This window comes from Mucor velutinosus, assembly GCF_035048745.1.
Source record: "Mucor velutinosus strain NIH1002 chromosome Unknown tig00001575, whole genome shotgun sequence".
NCBI classification, from domain to species: domain Eukaryota; kingdom Fungi; phylum Mucoromycota; class Mucoromycetes; order Mucorales; family Mucoraceae; genus Mucor; species Mucor velutinosus.
In genome coordinates, this window is record NW_027041916.1 from 288,361 (window position 1) to 307,984 (window position 19,624).

At 41.5% G+C, this 19,624-nt stretch overlaps 6 protein-coding genes across 6 annotated transcripts; 2 read left to right on the top strand and 4 right to left on the bottom strand.

Moving 5' to 3' along the window:
• Positions 1-1,708: 1,708 nt before the first annotated feature.
• On the top strand, positions 1,709-3,708 carry ATC70_013340 (uncharacterized protein; the record flags this gene model as incomplete). The annotated part of the gene is made up of 9 exons (XM_064832504.1): positions 1,709-1,810; positions 1,864-2,145; positions 2,204-2,342; positions 2,396-2,450; positions 2,516-2,603; positions 2,657-3,061; positions 3,116-3,361; positions 3,417-3,569; positions 3,628-3,708. The coding sequence occupies 9 exons, from the start codon at positions 1,709-1,711 to the stop codon at positions 3,706-3,708; spliced, it is 1,551 nt and encodes a 516-aa protein (XP_064678763.1).
• A 560-nt stretch (positions 3,709-4,268) lies between these two features.
• ATC70_013341 (uncharacterized protein) lies at positions 4,269-4,773 on the top strand (the record flags this gene model as incomplete). The annotated part of the gene is made up of 2 exons (XM_064832505.1): positions 4,269-4,323; positions 4,382-4,773. 2 exons carry the CDS (start codon positions 4,269-4,271, stop codon positions 4,771-4,773), a joined length of 447 nt encoding a protein of 148 aa, XP_064678764.1.
• A 736-nt stretch (positions 4,774-5,509) lies between these two features.
• On the bottom strand, positions 5,510-6,493 carry ATC70_013342 (uncharacterized protein; the record flags this gene model as incomplete). Its single annotated transcript, XM_064832506.1, has 4 exons — positions 5,510-5,803; positions 5,873-6,040; positions 6,102-6,357; positions 6,420-6,493. The coding sequence occupies 4 exons, from the start codon at positions 6,491-6,493 to the stop codon at positions 5,510-5,512; spliced, it is 792 nt and encodes a 263-aa protein (XP_064678765.1).
• A 335-nt stretch (positions 6,494-6,828) lies between these two features.
• ATC70_013343 (uncharacterized protein) lies at positions 6,829-8,976 on the bottom strand (the record flags this gene model as incomplete). Its single annotated transcript, XM_064832507.1, has 2 exons — positions 6,829-7,630; positions 7,691-8,976. 2 exons carry the CDS (start codon positions 8,974-8,976, stop codon positions 6,829-6,831), a joined length of 2,088 nt encoding a protein of 695 aa, XP_064678766.1.
• A 2,237-nt stretch (positions 8,977-11,213) lies between these two features.
• ATC70_013344 (uncharacterized protein) lies at positions 11,214-12,971 on the bottom strand (the record flags this gene model as incomplete). The annotated part of the gene is made up of 3 exons (XM_064832508.1): positions 11,214-12,082; positions 12,139-12,478; positions 12,543-12,971. The coding sequence occupies 3 exons, from the start codon at positions 12,969-12,971 to the stop codon at positions 11,214-11,216; spliced, it is 1,638 nt and encodes a 545-aa protein (XP_064678767.1).
• Positions 12,972-14,054: 1,083 nt separating this feature from the next.
• Positions 14,055-19,505, bottom strand: ATC70_013345 (uncharacterized protein; the record flags this gene model as incomplete). Its single annotated transcript, XM_064832509.1, has 16 exons — positions 14,055-14,658; positions 14,714-14,815; positions 14,871-14,974; positions 15,035-16,127; positions 16,184-16,986; positions 17,049-17,494; positions 17,557-17,733; positions 17,790-18,026; positions 18,095-18,262; positions 18,320-18,379; positions 18,453-18,629; positions 18,688-18,713; positions 18,766-18,839; positions 18,898-18,986; positions 19,043-19,296; positions 19,351-19,505. 16 exons carry the CDS (start codon positions 19,503-19,505, stop codon positions 14,055-14,057), a joined length of 4,569 nt encoding a protein of 1,522 aa, XP_064678768.1.
• Positions 19,506-19,624: the final 119 nt, after the last annotated feature.

Sequence of the window (19,624 nt, forward strand, 5' to 3'; positions counted from 1 at the left end):
TATTGATATTTTAATAATTGTCATGATTGAACCGTCCCAAATCATTTCTCTGTAAACGCATATAAAATTGCCTTGTCGCTCGTAAATCTTTTTCTCCATTTCCTTCCCTTTTCTCTTTTTTCTCTTATAATTTCTCTTTGAAATTTGAGTTTTGAAAGTAGTATGGCTCCTATGACATTTTTTTTTTTTTTTTTTTTTTTTGCGTAGAAAATGATGGTGCAATTGGATTTTAGATTGGATGTGGTGATGATGAGAAAAGCGAGATTTGAGAAATTTGCAAATTTTGGATAGATGCTGTTAGTAAAACTTTTTGATTAGTATTTAAACCTGGGTCATATGTCTATTAAAAGCTATAGAGGATACTTTGGTTGAGTAGGGCATGTTTGACTTGAGGTTATTAAGAACAATGTGGATGAGTAATGAGGAAAGATTGTAAAAATGAACAATTTTCAAATGGCTGTAGGTCTGGCCATTTAGAGTCAAAACCATTGTAAGTTTTGCAATTGGACTTCACATCACGTTATATTTAAGCACTTGGCAGTAAATTGAGCTCATGCATCAAGGGTATAGAACGTGTGGTGCATCTTCCAGGTGCTCCAGATAGTGATTCGCACCGTTTTCTGGCTGGGGATTGACTCGTACGACGCCTTCTTGTAATTATGGCTGTGATTACCTTTTATTACCATGCAGGATAGCGTCTTCGCCTCATGATCCATTAATGGTGGTGTCACTATAGCAGAGTGCTGATGTATGTTGTATTATACATAAGAGCGATATTCACAGATGGCAACTTTTCAGCATATTTCATTTCATCTCGTCAAATTAAAAAAAAAAAAAGTCTTCAAAATGATCTACTGGCTTTTTCATTCACAAGTCTCTGGCTACCTTTGTAGATCACCGCATCCAAATAGGTTGTTTGCAACTTTTTTTCGAGTTCCATGGATGGTGATGGGTTTCCTTCAAATGGTCTGTTTGAACTAGTCCTATGCAGAGAATCACTGGCTCAAGCCAGGCAAGATATTCAATTACGCAGCTGCCTTTATGGTATTATCGCTCCGTATTATTCTTGAAAATGTGCGTATGTGGTGTCAGGGTAGTTGCGACGCTTATTGTTCCTAGAGCTTCCATAGTTTCTCTTTATTTCTGCTTTTGCTGATTGGTCTCTACAATCAATGTGATGTTGCTCATTCATCGAGGGAAATTTAATCAAAGAAGCATTGGATCAACCTAAGAATTTGATAGCCTTAAAAATGAAGGTGGATGCTTGGATCAGTCAAAGTTATAATATTGTGTGAAAACAAATGAACGAGATATCCTATAGTCGTTCTTGTTCAATGCCACAATCAAAGAAATTCGAGTTGCCAATGGGTACCTGCATTATTATGTCATGTAAACTCTGCCCAAGAATTTTGATAAACTAAAGCTTTTCTTTTAGAAAGCGAGCGGTACAGCATCAAACAGTGGCAATATGAGCATTTAGACCTATAATAATTGATTTTGCCTGGTCAGATACAACTTGGTTTTCTGAAGCAGTATGTCTGACGAATGAGTGCACCTGACCAATGGCAGTCCAACACTATTTAAAGAGATAAAAAAGGAGTTACATGTGCCAAGTTCACTGTGTATCTTCTTGCTCTTTTTTTTTTCCCCGTGCTACCTCTTTATATTTACTTGGCAGTAATAGATAAAATACAAATAAAAAGCAGAAATGTCTGAAGAATATGTTGAATGGGATGTTCATGCAACCAATGATGCCTTGACTCCTCGTGTGGAGTATGATGATCCGCTCTCGCAATTCAGCGAGTCAGAGGTGAGTTTTCTTGTAGATTACATGTTTATATTGCCAATGCTGATAAGAAGCAGCATCAGTATTATTCACCGTATGTAGCGGCAGCAGTGCAAGATACCCCACCTTTACCTCCAATCATTCCATCATCATCGCCTATCATTGACTCAATGGACTCACTACCAGCAAGTACAACACCACCCACCCCAACAAAGTCTCCATTTGTTCCTCCCAAATCAAAACCTATTGAGTTAAGCAATGCCATTGAACCACTAGCTATGGATATAACGATAAGCGACCCTCAAAAGCATCAGGATGCAACTCAAGGAGCCTTTATTAGCTATCTTGTTACAACCAATGTAAGCATGAACAATGCCAATTTGCCCATCACATTAATAATACCGTTTTGGATGACAGACACAGGTAGAGAACTTCAGCTCAAGCCTACCGCGGCCTGTGAGAAGACGATATCAGGACTTTGTATGGCTGCATACCACATTATCTCTTGAATATCCTGCTTGTATAGTCCCACCATTGCCAGAGAAGCACAGATTAGGTAACATGATTGCATCATTTTATCCTGGCTGGCATTAATTTCATTGTGTTTAGAGTATATTAAGGGAGACAGATTCAGTACAGAGTTCATCCAGAGAAGACAATTGAGGCAAGTTGTTGCGCCATGAGAGGAGAGAGAGAGAGAGATCAAGATTTGTTTATACTTTGGCATAGCTTGCAATGGTTTTTGGACAGAATATCAAGACATCCCTTATTGCAAAAGTCACAATGCACTCGTATCTTTCTTGAATCAACTGATTTTGTACGTATAATCGGCGCAATATGCTTGTGATGTGTATTGATTTCAACGGCTAGAAAAACGACAAGCGATCACAAGTCTTGAATATACCACACACCACATCCATCATCGATTCCATCAGTGATACGCTTGTGAATGCATTTGCCAAACTAAAGAAGCCAGATGAACGGTTCGAGGAAATGAAGGAGCAGATCAGCAAACTGGAGGACAATTTAAACACAGTAGAGAAATTATACTTTCGCATCAACAAGAGGCAATTGGATCTGCAGAATGACTATGCAAACTTTGCAAATAGCATTCAGGGGCTATCAGCATTGGAGACAAATATCACCAATTCCCTATACCGATTTGCAGAGACATCTAAAGCATATTCAAAAGCCATGAAGGATATGACGGAGGTAGAAGAGGTGCAATTTTTAAACGAAATTCATGAGTTGCTAGCCTACTGCCATGCTGCCAAGGTGAGATCTGACTAGGCCGGAATAGCCAGTGTCGTACTGACATAATAGGAATAGGATGTGTTGAAAGCAAGAGATCAAAAGCAGCTTGACTTTGAGGAACTATCTGTATATTTACACCAAACAGTGCAGTTACGTGATCGTACACAATATCCAGGCCGAAAATACAATGATAGAGGAATGGCAGCGGGAGGTTTATACATCTCAGATTACGTGACGGATAAGTTGAATGAAGTGCGAGGTGTCAACATGGAGAGAGCACGCAGAGAAAAGTTAAGTAAGCTAGAATTGCGCGTTAAAGAGGTAGGACAGAGATGCATGCCATGTTGGATGTTCATCTTATGCATAATGTGTGTAGTTACAAGACGAAGTAACTAGAGCCAACGATGATTCGAATGGATTTTCAAATCAAGTGATCAAAGAGTTTGAAGTATTTCAAAAAACTAAGACATTGGAGCTGAAGCAGGGCTTATTAGCATATGCAGATTGCCATATTGAGTTTTATCAAAAGGTAATATTAGTTGCGCATGATACATTAGCAACGAATTCACTAATGTATGCAAATTCAGGGCATAGCAATCTGGGAAAAGGTATTGCCTGTACTCGAAAGTATGGATGGAGTCAAGGGAGATGGACCAACAATTAACTAGTCATACACCGCTGCCATCAACACACATTCATACATACATACATATATATAAATATATATATATATATACTTTCCATGTTCATATCGTACAATGCATGCTTTGTTGTTTATTTGATTTTCTTTCTTATCGAGTAATTTATTTATCATGTACCATCTGGATTCAATAAACATCTTGATTCAATTATATATAAACACCATTGCACATGTCATATAATCCTTATGCTCGTGCTTTTTAATTCTGTAAATAATATCCATATCTTGATCTTACTATGAAATATGTCAGTTTCGTCAGTGCTACATCCTATACGTCAAACCATTGCTTACCCGTGCACCAATGTGTACAATAAATGCAGTCTAATTTAGCCTTCAACATTCATTAATAGCGACGTATTAAACTCTTTAATCTCCAGGACATCTTAAATTTTCTGTAAAGATCACCTTTCAGACGGAGATGGAGGCAACATTGAGTCATTGACCCTGAACAGATTACCTTTAGTCTTATCAAATCGAATGTCCGAACAAACTAAATAAAAGACCTGTTACAGACGATTAGTCTCCATCATGGAAGACGTATTGGCAGACACAAATATATTGGTAAAAGAGTATGTATGTGATGGTAAATCAGGGAGTGTGCTTTCTTTGTTTGGCAGTATTTATGTCTTGTATACGTCTAGTGGAGAGTCCAAGCTCTCGTACTCTGCCAGACATATGCAATGAAATGAGGGGCTGTATCATTGACTCAAATAGCTATACCTTTGGATGGAAAAACGATCTCATTCTGAAAGATAGCGACAACAATGAGCTCAATACAGGCGGGTTCAAGAGGAAAAATGTCTGCAATTCGGTCAAGGTCTCCAAAAAGATACAAAACATTCGTGATTATCCGGCTCTCCTGATTGAATCAAAGAAATCCACCCAAAGCAACATTGCTGAGGATGGTATTGATAATATTGGTGACAGAAGGTATATACACGAGGCCATTTATTATCAGGACGTGATAGGCGTCGAAATGGAACACACCACACATTTTGGCCTCCCTGAAGCATTTTGGCGATACATTGAATAGCTTAGGATCATTATTCTGCATTAGTATCCAACATGGAACTGCTATACAGGGTAAGCTGCTTCAGCTGAGCAATGAAGTGAAAACTGAAAAAGCAAAGGAGATTGTCAAGTACGATTTGATCAATGTTTTCAATAGGGTCGATGGTGATAAAGACTTTTATGTCGAAAAAAAAACGAAGAGACAATGTCTTTTATACTATCAGAAAGAAGCAAAATTCAAATGAACATGATGAAGGTGACTACAGCAATATGCCAACCTACTTTATCCAGTACGCAAAATACCCACACAAATTAATACCATCTATTTTACAAAGTTTACATCCGCTTAGCTTTGATTTTTCACGTATTCAAAAGACCATGTGTATTCAATCTTGATAACAAAGATGCCCTAGGCGGCCCTGAGAATTATGAAATCAGATTAATATCAATCATGATAGAAAACGTATGCAATCTCTCTCTCTCTTAAAGTCGCCACATTACATTTCGGTCCTTGCAATGATGGAGTCCAGGAGGTGGATGTAAGTGTAGATGATAAGAGACATGGACTATAAAAAGTCTATTTCTGACATGAAGATATGAGTGCATGGTCTAGAAAAAAAAACATGAATCTATCCCTTAAACAGATGGATCAGGACCCTCCTACACTATAACTACCGCTAGTTTGACATATTTGAAATTACGGTTTATTTAACAATGATGTAGTATAGATGGGGGAGGAGATAATAAAAGTACAGATTTTATACACAAGTGTAACCACCATCAACGAACAGTTCGATACCAGTAACATAACTACTGGCATCACTAGCCAAAAAGACAACGGCGCCTCTGAGTTCCTTGGCTTCACCAACGCGACCCATAGGAGTGAATTGGTTCCATTGTCTCTCCCATTCAGGGTTGTTCTTGAGAGTGATGTCTAATAATTCGGTTCTCATGTAACCAGGACAAATGGCATTGACACGAATACCCTTGGTGGCCCATTCAGTAGCCAAAGCCTTGGTCATCAAAGTAGTGGCGCCCTTGGAGGTATTGTACTAGCAATGTGAATGGTGTTTAGTCAACCGCCTTATATGCTGTACATGACATATCCGTTCAATACTTACGGCACATTGGGGCTGAGGACGGTTGGCAACGTGGCCAGAGATGGAAGATGTAATAATAACACTACCCTTACCCTTCTCGAGCATGTATTTGGAAGCAGCTTGAATACTGTAAAAGACGCCGTTGACGTTGATGTCCATGGTCTTCTTCCAGTCATTCAAATCGTATTCCTATGATTCCGTATGAGTACACACTTGATGCCATATCAACACACAAACAAAATGCACGTACCTCGGTCTTACCACCAATGCTGACACCAGCATTAGCAACAAAGACATCAATAGCGCCAAAGTCCTTGTAGATTTGGTCAACAGCTTCCTTGACAGCAACAGGATCAACAATATCAGCCTTGTAGGCCTTACAGGTAACATTATAGTCCTTGGCGATTTGAGCGGCAGTGTCATGGGTCTTCTCGCTAGAGACAAACATAATGGCAACATTGGCACCAGATTCAGCAAGAGCTCTGCTCATTTCTAAACCCAAACCTCTGATGGCTTTTATCAATAACCATGTCCACAAGCGTGTCAATGTGAGCCCATCAAAACTTACCTGCCACCGCCAGTAACGACAGCAACTTTATCCTTAAGAGAGAATTCAGGGAGAGTGGGAAGTGGGGCAGACATTTTGTAAGTTATGTATATATTATATGGAATAAAGAAGAAGAGCCTTGTCGGTTGACATGTCTTGGCCCTTTTATATACGCAATCAGAGAGAGAAAAAAAAGTTTCACTTTAGTGTGTTTCTCAATAGATTACTTGATATGGTCAAATCTCCTCTGGCTCTCTCTGTTTCTCTCTCTCTCTCTCTACATCATAGTTTGGGGGGGGGGGGTCATCATATCAGGTTGCTTCCCCGCCATTAGACTGAATTCTCCGTGAAAAACGTACCACAAACATATTTACAGCGTAAAATATCCCGGCTTGTAGAACATAATGATTACATAAAAAATATGTTTTTATTATACAAAGTGATCTCCCCTTTTATTGTAATGCACGGTATACTTGTTTGGTTGCAGCGTCATGTCAGAAGATTCATGCGCTTTGCAAGCACTCAACATTTCATCCGCCCCCGCTAATGCATCAGTGGCTGTCTGCAAAAAGTCCTTGTTACCGTACTTTTGCTGAGATTCTAGTAAGCTTCCAATGTCTGCCACCTTTTGTCTCAAAATCTCGTATTGTTGTTCAACTTGTTTAGCTTGTTTTTGTCTCATCAAGCGAAGCGCATGCTGCTGTTGTGCTTGCTGCTGTGCCTGTTGTTGAGCAGCCTGTTGTGCGGCTTGTTGTGCGGCTTGTTGAGCAGCCTGTTGTTGTTGCTGCTGCTGCTGCTGCTGCTGCTGCTGCTGTTGTTGTTGTTGTTGTTGTTGTTGTTGCGTTAAAGGAGAGTGGTGGCGCTGAGGAGAGTGCTGTTGCAAATGAGGAATTAAGGGAGGTTGATTTAATGAAGATGGCATTTGATGCTGTTGCTGTTGTTGTTGTTGTTGTTGTTGCTGTTGCTGCTGCTGCTTTTGTTGATGGTGTTGATTATGATGGTGATGTTGTGATACGAAAGGAGGATGGGGATGCTTATGAATTACTGTCACATGAGCAGTCTTCTTGAGCAGATCAACAATGATTGTCAATGCGCCAGCGCAATCATATCTACTTTGTGCCTTGGGATGTTCAACTTTTCGAGGTTTCGCAGTATCAGCTCTCTGAGAGCAGTAATATCTCAGAGTGGATAGTGTGTCAGGACTTTTTGTTGATCTTCGTCGATCTTTGAGACTAGACATAAAACTTGCATTAATGACTCCGTGTCAAATCGCTCTACCGTCAACCATTTACCTGAAATTGAACTTGGTGCCTTCCAACACCCTCTCACAAATACCTCTTCCCAGCTGCGTGAATCCAGGATTCTCTCCCATACTTTCCATCAAAGGTCCAATGTCGAGATGGTACTGCTTGCGATCAAATTCCGTTTCCCCTTCCAATTCCCTGACAAATGTACTCAGATCAATGACTTCTTGTGCAGCTCTTTCAGCAGATGTGCTTGTGTTCTTGTGGTGTGTCACTGGTGGCGTCAACACAGTAGTCGATGCAGTGGTGCTGGGCGTGGATTGACTGAGCGAGGTCGATGGCAAAGTAATGGGGGCCGAATTCGAGTTGGCTGGTGGTAATGGGTTTGGTAAATTAGTGCTGACGATGGTATTGCCCTTATCCAAGCGATGGAGCAGGCTCTCGCGCTTTATCTGTGATGAGGGTGGTATTTGGTGCAAGTCTGGCGATTGCTGCTGCTGCTGCTGTTGTTGTTGCTGATTTGGTAAAGGTAACGATATGGTAGATGACATGACTTGCTGTGAGTGCATGTGTGGTTGGAGTTGCGACTGATTTCGCATAGTGGAATTAGTAAACATGTTGGATTTGTTGTTGTTATTGTTAGTATTCGTATTGTTTTTCACTTGAGACAAAGAGAGCATCATGTTGGCTGATGGTGGAGATTGTTTGATTTGAGGTGAAGAAATCGTTTGAGGAGGTGGTAATGGCGAATTACCAGCAGAACTGCTATTCAAATTAATAGGGGCAGAAGAGTGTAATTGAGCAGGAGGCAGCTGTTGCTGCTGGTATTGCTGATGCTGCTGCTGTTGTTGTTGTTGTTGCTGCTGCTGCTGTTGAGGTGTTGCATACTGTATTTGATGATATCTAGCTTGTTTATACCTCTGCTGCTCCTCATACATTTCATACCTCTCCAGCTGATGCTTCCTCTTTTGCATTTCACGCGTATGACATATATTGCACACATTGTACTTGGCATCCCTCTCATTGAAAAACGATACATGTCGAAATGTCTGGCAGCTATCACAGTATATTGTCTCTTGCGTTGCATTTGGGTTCATACCTCTACCTATACTGCTAGGACTACCTGCGCTTGTGTTATTGCTACCTGCACCCGTGGAATTGCTGCTGGCTTGGTGCACCTGGCCAAGAGTAGGCGGGCTGCTTGTGACCAATGCTTGTTGGAATGATTGCTGGTTATTGAGTACTTGGGTTTGTTGTGATTGCTGCCTTGACAAGTTGCTCGTTGGCATATTAGAGTAGTTGTGGGCATAAGGACGAGGTGGGCCGTGAGACATATTGATGCAGCAGTATCCTTTAGTCAGAGTGGGTAATATGGATGGTGATGTTGATAATCAGTCTTTCCAATCTAACAAAAAAAAAAAAAAAAAAAAAAAAAAAAGTTCCTCAACAAGAAAGAAAGAGATTAAATGTGATTGAGGAACCAGAACAGAAAAGACTTTTTCTTCATACTCAAGTGACGTCGTCGTATTGTTTTTAAGCCAATGATATGTGCAACCATCCAAGGGTAAACTCAAGGTTGGAGGCACAATGGAGCTGATTAGGAAGGCACAGGATCGAAGTTCTGACTGGAAAAATCGATATGTAATCAAGATATTTTGCTTGGGTCGACTTTTAAGGGCAATACGCTGTGGCACCAAATCAGCTTTTCATCTGGTGTGTGCTGATCTTGGTATTCTTAGCATTACAATCAAGGAGAGAGAAAGACTTGTTGGCCTACAATGCAAATCCAACGTTGCGTTCTAGATTGTGCAATTAAATTGCATACTATGAAAATGCCCAAATAATTGCATATGATATAGTTTATATCACTGTTATTTCCTGACTCTATATCAACTACATTATGGTCATACCTCAAGTTTATCGAGCACTACATGTTTGGATTTGATTTCGGTCTCTCCTTAATCTGGATTTACAAATGCAACTTGTCCCTTTTCCCCCCATAATGGCTATTTGGTAAAAACTTTTAATAGTGTTGTTTCGCCTTGCAGCATGGCCCTGTACAGGGATACTTGCCAAATGTATGTACAGTTTTCCGAGCGGCTTTAAACTTGCAGAGGCAGCAGCAGCACAGCCTAGTATATATCGGAATCACAGCCGTCAATAGTCTTGTGCAGTTTCAACACCTTGACAGCTTGTTGGCCTCATCAGACAGCATATACTATATTTGAATATGTCTATCTGCCATCTTATCAAAGACTAGTAGGCATTGAAAGAGCATATGGCAGATACGAACACGTAAATAAGCTCTTCAAATGTCGCATACATCCACAATTGAACAGTGATGGCAGGGCTGCAGACTAGGGCACAGTTGCTCTTCTGGTTTTCGTGAAAGAATGAATGCACAATACAAACCTCCAAGCTATTCGGCTACTAACAACACGAGACATTCATGCGTATTCACTATGAAATGCCAGAAGTCATCTTAATGATATGATGAATTTATTGTCCCTACACACTTTCGAAACCTCAAAAAGAAGCTAATCTTACAAACATTTCGCCGGACTGGTATTATTCGGTACAAGACTCAAAAAAAAATAGCGTGGTTAACGATAGTACTATTTACTTCGTCACCTTCTTTCCTCAGGCTTCAAAAGGATCTCTTATTGCATTCATGATTAACAAGCTCGCCCCACCAGTCAGAATTAATTCAAACACAGACCCATAGTCTGTTTTAGATTGGCCAAATTTTGATAATTCTCGACTTGATTCAATGTTTCTGCCATATTCGACTATATAAATCTAATGTTTATCTTACGCTTCTTTAAGCTTTTATATAATACTTTTCAAGGCGCATCCAATGGTACCAAGTAAGATAGATGTTTTGAATAAACTTATTGAGCAACCTATGAAAATATGAAAAGAGATTTCTGCCCAAAACATCGAGTTTTTACATATCAAGGTCCCACAAAGATGATTTCAGGGGATACGTTAGATCAAGAGAATCATTTTGATTCAAGATGTACCATAGTAAAAGTCTTCATTATCAAGGTGAAAAACGCGATCGTTTGATTTTCAATGAAAACCATGAGGGGTACCTCATGCTTTTTGGTCGATTTTTGGCCATGTTTTTTTTGGTCCCCAAAAAGTTGAGCAATAGTGTCAGCAAGTAACTGCCAAATGTGAGCAATTGTTTGGCGCTATTCTGAACATCTAAAACGGCCTTGAACGCAAGAAATCGCGGCTTAAATGCACCTAGTTTTTGCTGTATTAGACGCGTTCTTCACTAAAAGAGGTAATGCCAGTATGCTGCTTGCCCTTATATGAATTATACGCATGTATACAGTTGTAGAACATCGCATAGGAGTCAAATCCACAGATAATAGGAAGAGTTCTTACGCGTAAGTAGAAAATTGAGATAAAAGTAGGAATATTTTAAGGCGATGAGTTAGGGCAATCGGTAGTGCGAGCTGCCGCTGCGTGGGTTGGTTTTTATCGAAGCGTAGACACACTCGTTTATTTATAAAAATACAATAGGGCTAGTTATGATACAAGATATTTATACAGCATCAACTTAACGATGCTTATTAGCGGGAGGAGCAGGAGTAATTTCAATACTATTTACAGAATCAGCACGACCATCATGAACGACAACCACATCGTCCAATTCTTGATGCTCAAACTTCTCCGTGTTGCCATGACCATCAAAAGAGACTTCTTCAGAAAGACCATCGTTTTGGCGCTGGTGACGCTCTGCCTCCATCAAACGAAGACGGCGTCTATCAATTTCTTCTTCTCTCCATTCCATACCACGGAAAGAGCCTTCAATACGCGACATGACACAGCAGCCAAGACAGTTACCAAAGACGTTGATGGAAGTGCGGCCCATGTCCATAATGGCATCAACACCCATGATCATTGGGATTGCTTCGTAAGGGAGATTGTATTGAGTGACAGTGCCAGCCAAGATGAGCAAAGAGGCACGAGGAATAGCAGCAACACCCTTGGAAGAAAGCATCAATGTGCCCATGATGGAGAGTTGAGTAGCCAGAGGCAAGTTAATGTTGCCTGCTTGAGCAGCAAAGATACTAGCCAAAGCCAAGTAAAGAGTAGTACCATCCAAGTTGAAAGAATAACCACAGGGGATCACAAAGGCTGTCAAAGAATTGGGACAGCCAAATGCTCTCATGTTCTCCATAGCCTTGGGCAAAGCAGATTCACTGGAGGCAGAACTGAATGCAATCAACCAAGGTTGCGCAACAGCCTTGAAGAAACCGAAGATGGGGACACGCGCCATGAACATGATGGGAATCAAAATGACAAGGACAAAGATGGCCAAAGAAGCGTATAAGGAGCCAATGAGTTTACCAAGGTTGGCAAGGATGTCAACGCCATTCTTTCCTACAGCAGCAGCCAAGGCAGCACCAATACCAATAGGAGCATCTATAAAACAAGTGATTAGGAACGCGTGATAAGACAATGCGGCAGTACAAGCTTACAGTTCATAATGAGGGCAACAAACTTGAACATGATCATGGACATGGAATCATTGATTCTAAGCATGAATTCCTTGGACTTTTTATCGGCTTTCATCATGGCACAAGAGAACATGGCAGCACAGAAAACGACACCCAAGATTTGATTGTTTGTAGCAGCAACAAAGAAGTTCTTGGGAATGATCATTTCCATTTCACCGTACCAAGTGATGGATGATTCTTGTTGAGCCATGCCTTCTACTTGACTAGTATCACCAAACAAGACGACACCTTGACCGGGCTTGATCAAGTTGGCCATGATTAAGCCAACAGCCAAGGCAAATGTAGTAACAACTTCAAAGTACTAGCAGATTAGGCATGTTAGCATCACATGTCGATACGGGGATGATGATAACAGACAAACTTACAATGATAGTTTTAACAGCCAATCTGCCTACTTTACCCACATCGTCGCCGTGACCAGCAATACCGACGACAAGAGTACTGAAAATAAGGGGTGTTTCGATGATGGTGATCATACGAATAAAGGCATCACCAAGAGGCTTTAATTGAACACCTGCTTCAGGAGCAAAATTGCCAATCAAGATGCCTACTGCCATGCCTACAATGATCCAAAACGTCAAGCTTGTTCTAGCAGCCAAGAAACCCCAGGTGCGCAAAAAGGGTTGCAACAAAATGTTGTTCCAAACGAAAAAGATGGCATTGGCCACGACTTGTACAGGACGAGGATAAGGCTTTGACCCCTCCTCTGGTGGCATACCATAAGGTAAGTTGGAATCTAATTCTTCATTATTCTTTACACTGAAATTGAGTTTGTTCTTGAGACCTTGGAGCATGTAATGAATTAAATAAGGATATGTAATTGTGTACTTTTTTTTTCAAGTTTTCTCTGGCTGGAGGTATCGTATTTATATACTTGATATGTCCTTTTTTTTTTTTTTTTTTTTTTTTCTTTCTTTTTTACACGGTGACAGATCACAAAATCTGACTTTTGATCTGGACTATCACTTGCGCTAAACTTTCAAGGCATAAAATGAAAGATCCAGGAGAGACCATTCGATACCAAACACCCAAAATCAAATGTATCCCATATATGCAATATGGAAATACTGTCTTGCCGATGGATCTATACGGACCATATGTGCACTTTGAGCAAAATACAACAGAGCAATACGTTGATCCGAATGAATCGGAGATGTACAAACCTTATCTCCTGCTCTCTCTTTCTTTCTCTCTCTTGGTGCAAAATGTGCAGTTCCCTCTAAAGGCAAATTGTGGCCATGGCAATTCACCAATCGTTGCTGACGACTTTTGGTTGATTTGACAGACCGTCAATGAGAAAAGCTGAACAAAAAGGTTCCCAAAGACATGTCTTTTACATATACCCTGCTATTCTCGGATGGAACACAATGTTCTCACACTTTTCAAGATTAAGTTTTTCTTTTTTTTTTTCACAATGATGTTACCAGATCTTGCGTTCCAAATTACAGAAAATTGCTTCTTGCCATGTGGATCGAGATGTTGTGTTTATCAGAAAATATCAAAAGGTGGAATCATAGATAAAAGATAAGCAGCCATATTCGATCTTTCTATCTAGTGGTTTAACCAGCGGGAAAATGCTCTGATTTTAATTCGAATTGAATGCACATAGACCCGGGTTTTTTTTTTCCTGATTCAAATACGGTAAAATCCATTTCTGAATGTTCCATGAAGAAAATGTTCCCAATATGACAATAGTATCCTTGGATATGTGAAAATTGAATAAAAATAGTAGTAATACCCATAGCTGGTTTATATTCAAAAAGACATTCACATCCACAGTACTTCTACACGTCTATTGTACCTGATGTCTGTTTTATTCATGATTCAATGGGTTGCTATCATGGCCTATGTATCCCATGCCGATTACCCTTTACTACCTAAGATAGCTCGACAGGCTGTAGCCTCAAAATGTTTGTAATCTCACGTCTGCTCTGCAGCCATGACTTGAATGTGCTTGCCTTATCCATCGTCTCATCACAGATGGCGTCGGGTTCATTGGATGGCATATTGTCTGATTGCGGCTGCTGCTGCACCTTTGTCACTGCCAGTTGCTCCAAGAGATAGTTGGCAAACACGATCAAGTAAAAGTATCTGATCAGATAGTTGAGAGCAACGTCCTTGAGGGCCTTGTATTGCTTGGATTTGGGATCCTCGATGGCATCCATGCGCAATTTGTAATCATAGACGGCTTTTCGCAAATTTTGCATGTGATCGCACATATTGATGGCCTTGTCTGTAAGACGTTTTGCCAGCTTGCCATAGGTCAGCATGCTCACCAACTGAAGAATGATCTTGAACTCGCCATTGTGGTAGCTCTCCTCTATCGAGTCTTCATTCTCGCTGTTGTAGATGAAGGATTTTCGCGTGGACTGAGGTGAATCAATCAATATATGGCCGTTCTTGTCCATCATGATCGAGTCATTATTCATAATCATCGCCATCAGACAGGCGGTAACCATACCCGTCGTTGTGCGACCACGTCTATGATAGCTATTAGCACATGCACACACAATAGAGGCTATTGATGAAACCGTACCCCATCTGACAATTGTACAACACATCGACCCCGGTGTTGGCATTTTTTGTTCTACAAATTAGCTGATCAAAAACGTCGGGAATTGGTGCTTGCTCGTCCGTACTACATGAAACCGATATGTTAAACGTTGCACACAACCTTAAAACTATACAATTACATTGGAATCCGCAGGTAATCCACTTGATAGCCCTCGTCAATGATAGATTGGAAGGTTTCTTTGGGTGTTTCAATGTCTTGTATCTGGACCGATTCCCACATGCCCTACACAACATGGTTAAATTTCGTCATGTTGATGATGCTTTGCTTATGATGTCTATGTACCACTAGATCAAATTCACCCTTTTCATTGGGCTTTTCATCGTGGAGTAACAATCTTCCATCGTATTCTTTCCATTCATGGATCGCTTCCAGTTTCATACGTTCTTCCATCCCTTCAACGCGGTCTGTTGTGATGCCCGTCGATTCCAAATTCTTCAGTGGATCCTGGAACAGACGCAATACGTAGGGCTGCTTGTTGACGTATAACACAGGCTCTTCTCGAAGACATGTCCATAGAACCTTTCGCTTGCCTCCAGGACCTGCATTCATGGACTTTAACACTGCCTTGATGGCGTCTTTGGACGGCATGGCACATCCACAGATGTAAGGTGGGGTCATCTTGTCTTCATCACTGCGCTCCAGATCAGCAGCTAACCCACTGTCATCTGCTGCCTTATTGGGCTGTTTCACACAGGACTTGATATCTTGTACTTGCACTCGTCTAAAGTTATAAGCGCCCTCAATCTTCTCCTTTAAACTCATCTTTTGGCATCCGGGGAACGCATCGTGTTTCAATATCGTTTGCTGTGCCAACACTTGGCCATGACGAGAAGCGACCACGCTCATGATTTCACTCGAGAGTGCCACACCGTCACCAATAGATTTCTCGACAGGTGTAATCAGTTGCTCGTCAGGGTGCTCAAATTCCTCCAGCAAGGTGCCGATTTCAGGTCGTTTAGTCATCCAAGACTCGAATGTGGGGGTGGAATTGAGGAGCTCAGGTGATGTGGAATCCAAATAGGCTTCAAAGCACAGCAGCACAAAATAGCGTTGCAGTGCTGCAATGCCTCGCTTGATGTGTGCCTTCTTTTTGACTTCATCGTCTTCGTTGTCTGATTTGATGTGTTCTGACTCGATCATTTCACGCAAGTTGAGGAAAGCACCACACTTGTCAATCACATCATCCACGGTATGCTTGACTTCTAATCCATTCTTGATGACTCTGAGCAAACTATTGATAATTTGATAGTTGAGATATTGGCATTTATGGCGGTGATCATTGCCTCCTTCCACGCGATTAGGCTTGATCCATCGGGTAATCAAAGTAGCAACTACAGTGCCTATGGTCGATCTTCCCAAACCAACCTGGCAATTCCTATCACGATCATGAGTGCCAACTTTATATGTAATATCTCCTGTGTCTATACTTACATGATCAATGCTGTCTTGGATAGATCAGTGCTAGTAATCAAATTGCGTATTTCGTCAAAATCACACCATTCAGGCGCCTTTTCAGCTGTAACCGGCACACGGTAGTAATCGAGCACATCGCCATGACGAAGATCCACTTTGGTGATAGAAGAATCGCTGCTACTAGCATCACTGTCCAGCTCTTCTGCAATCTCCATGGCAACAGAGATCATGACTTCACGCACAGTCATGATATCATCGGTATCCACTTCCTCCCATGCTGCCAACACGTTGCCGTCCTTGTCCTCACCATGCAGCAGAATACGGCCATCATAATTGAGCACTTCACGAATCACATCTTGCTTCAAACGTTCTTCCAGCTGCTCCAGTCGATCACCAGTAATGCCTTTGTAGACCTTTATATTACGTAATGTAAAGTATCTGTCGCGCAGGACGTAGGGAATGCCATTAATGTAGATAATGGGCTCTTCACGCAAATTGATCCATTGAATCTTGTCGTTCTTTGGCTGATCTGTCAAGAGTTGTCGAATCACAGTACGAAGACCATCCACGGTGGGCTGAGCAATGCCATACACATGTGTGTGCTTGATGCGTCTAAAATTAGATCCGCCTTCTACCAAAAACACATGATGGCGTTGCGACCTCTTGTTGACAAGATTGTTGCAATCCTCTTCTTCTGTATTGATGCCACCTGGTGTAGGTAATTTTTGCAGCTGATTGTGTTCGTCAACATCCAACGGACTTGCGTTCCAGAAATCAACCTTCAAAATGGTTTGTGAAGTGAGAACAACACCAGTGCGAGACTAGATAGCCATGCTGATAAGTATATACACGCATTCAGCCCCTCCTTCTGCGCATCACTTGCCTTTAACACAAACTCTTCAATCTCTGATGCAACTGATCCAAGCTGTCCACCTGCACCAACCATTTCGAACATACCAGGTCCATAACCCAGTGCATTATGACGACGGTGCGAATTCAATGAAGCGCTAAATGTATTGGTATGAACCAATCGATGCAAATCATCCACAGGTCTGAACAAATAAAGCTTGGGGCTCTTGCGTCGAATACTCTGCAACATGCTCCAAATCTCGCTTCTCGACTTGATCCAGTCCGAGAATTTGGTGCTGAATTGATCGTCGGCTGATTCATTGATGTACGCTGTGAAACAGAGCAATGAAAAGTAACGTTGTAGGCCAACAGCTGCTTTGGCGATGTAGCTGTTTTTAGATTCGTAGCCTGCTGAAGCTTGCGTTGTCTGCTTGATTCTGTTCATCAAGATGTCTTCACGAAGGTTGATGACAGCGTCCGCTAAAATTTCAGATAGATGTAATATCAATATCCAAGCGCAACTGAGACAAGAGTCGACTTACATTGGTCAATCACTTCATCCATCATTTTCTTACTAAAATTACCACTGTCCACCACTGCAGTAAGGGCGGTGATGACATGGTAATTGCCCATGATGGCTTCCTTGAGGTTCTCAATCATGCTACCACGTTCCAAAGCCCACTCTATAGCTGATCTCGGCGACATCTTGGAATCAAGCCCTATCAGTCCAGTGTCAGATTGCTGCTAGCATGTTCTTGCCTGCTGTTAAACAAACCTTGCTCTAGGATGTAGACTAATCTCAATAGCGCATGATTTTGACTCTGAATGGTATCCACTTCTTCCCATCCTCTCAACAATTCAGAAGAGATATTTTTTACTGGTGTCTCATTTGCATTATCCAAAGTATTTGCATCAGCGTAATTCCAGCCAGGAAGGGGGAATGGATCAGGCTCATTCAACTCGAGCAGTTGTATGCGACGAATGATCTGTGCAATGACAATACCCACAGTGGCTGTGTTTGAGTGTTGTTTAGTCGTGTGCTGCTTGTCTATAGCGTGTGGATTGTCTGTCGCTACTTACTTCGTACGGCACCCATACCACAGTTAAAGATCAAGGGGTCTGTAGGCTTTAATGATTTGATGACACGCACATATTCATCAAAATAGTTGTCTTCAGGCGCTTGCTCAGGTGAAATGGGGATTCTGAAATACTTGAGCCTATACTCGCGTTGCTGATATTCTTCAAACACTGTGCGTCGCACATGCATGATCAGTTTACTGCATTGTTGATTGTAATACAACTTACATTCTCTAGGGGTTTGAACTTGATCCGCAGCGATGAAACAAGGGACAATGGTACCGTCCGCTGTAAGACACACGTACACACACATATGTCAGTGATCGTCTCACATTGCCATATGTTACAATAACCAACTTACTCAATTCTTGATGCACTAGAATTAATCCTCCCATGTTCTTGGCTTCTTTGACTACGTCATGCTTTAATCGTTCCTCTAGTTTCTCGAGTCGAGCTGCATTGATGCCTAAAAATGCCACCATGTTCTGCAACGGGTCAGCATAGTCCCGCAACACGTACGGATGCCCATTCAAGTAGACTGTGCAAATGGAGTGAATACAAGTGACATATGCTGCTGTTCACGTTGCTCTACTTACTCAACGGTTCCTCTCGAGTTAAAAACCTATCTACTGTCTCAGCATACACACAATCCCAAATGCTGACAATTCGCTTACCATGTGCATGATGCCTGGATGTTACTTTTGGGATGACAGTTTAATAGAGCCAATACGGTGGATAAACCAACAGCCTGTACCATGTTTAGTATAACAGGGCTTTTTGTCGCTTAGTCCTTGCTAATGTCTTACCGTAGGCTGTGCCACACCATATACATTTAAATCCGCTACACGGAAATTTGGTGCGCCTTGCAAGTGGAAATCCAGCTTTGTATTCATGCCTGTAAAGATCTTATCAGTGAGATTGAGTATGATATAAAAAAAATGATCACATTACCTTTTTCAAAGTGATCCATCTTTAATATGGTATTTCGAGTCAATACACTGCCATGGCGAGTGCGCATTAGATTCTTGACAGCATTCAATAGGTAACGAGGGTCCTGAGACCCTGCTGCCTGTGATAGAGGCGTGGATGGTCTTTCTTGCTTTGGCGCACTGATATTGACGGATGCTGGCGCTGGGGATTCTGATCTAGAGGCAGGCAAGGAGGAATAGGCTAGATTATGGCGAATTGAACTTCCCATCTCATCGCTGGATAGAGCTAATCAGTGACACGACAATTTACACACATGGTAGGATGCTTACATGCGCTGAGGTATGTACCGACTCTTTGGCTTGACAGATGGGTCATGTTGAGGTAATTTCCTATGTGCTAATCGAGGCGAGCTTGGAACACTGCTTGCAAGCCCTTCGGCATGCAGCAAAGACGCATTGAGATGTCTCGGTGGAGAATCTGTCATTTTAGAGAACAGGAGATAAAAAGAGGTAAAAAAAAAAAAGACATTTGCCGGCAACATGATGCATATTTATATTTGGACAGCTTCCAATGCACTTTTCACCTCTGTACGTCATATTGAAG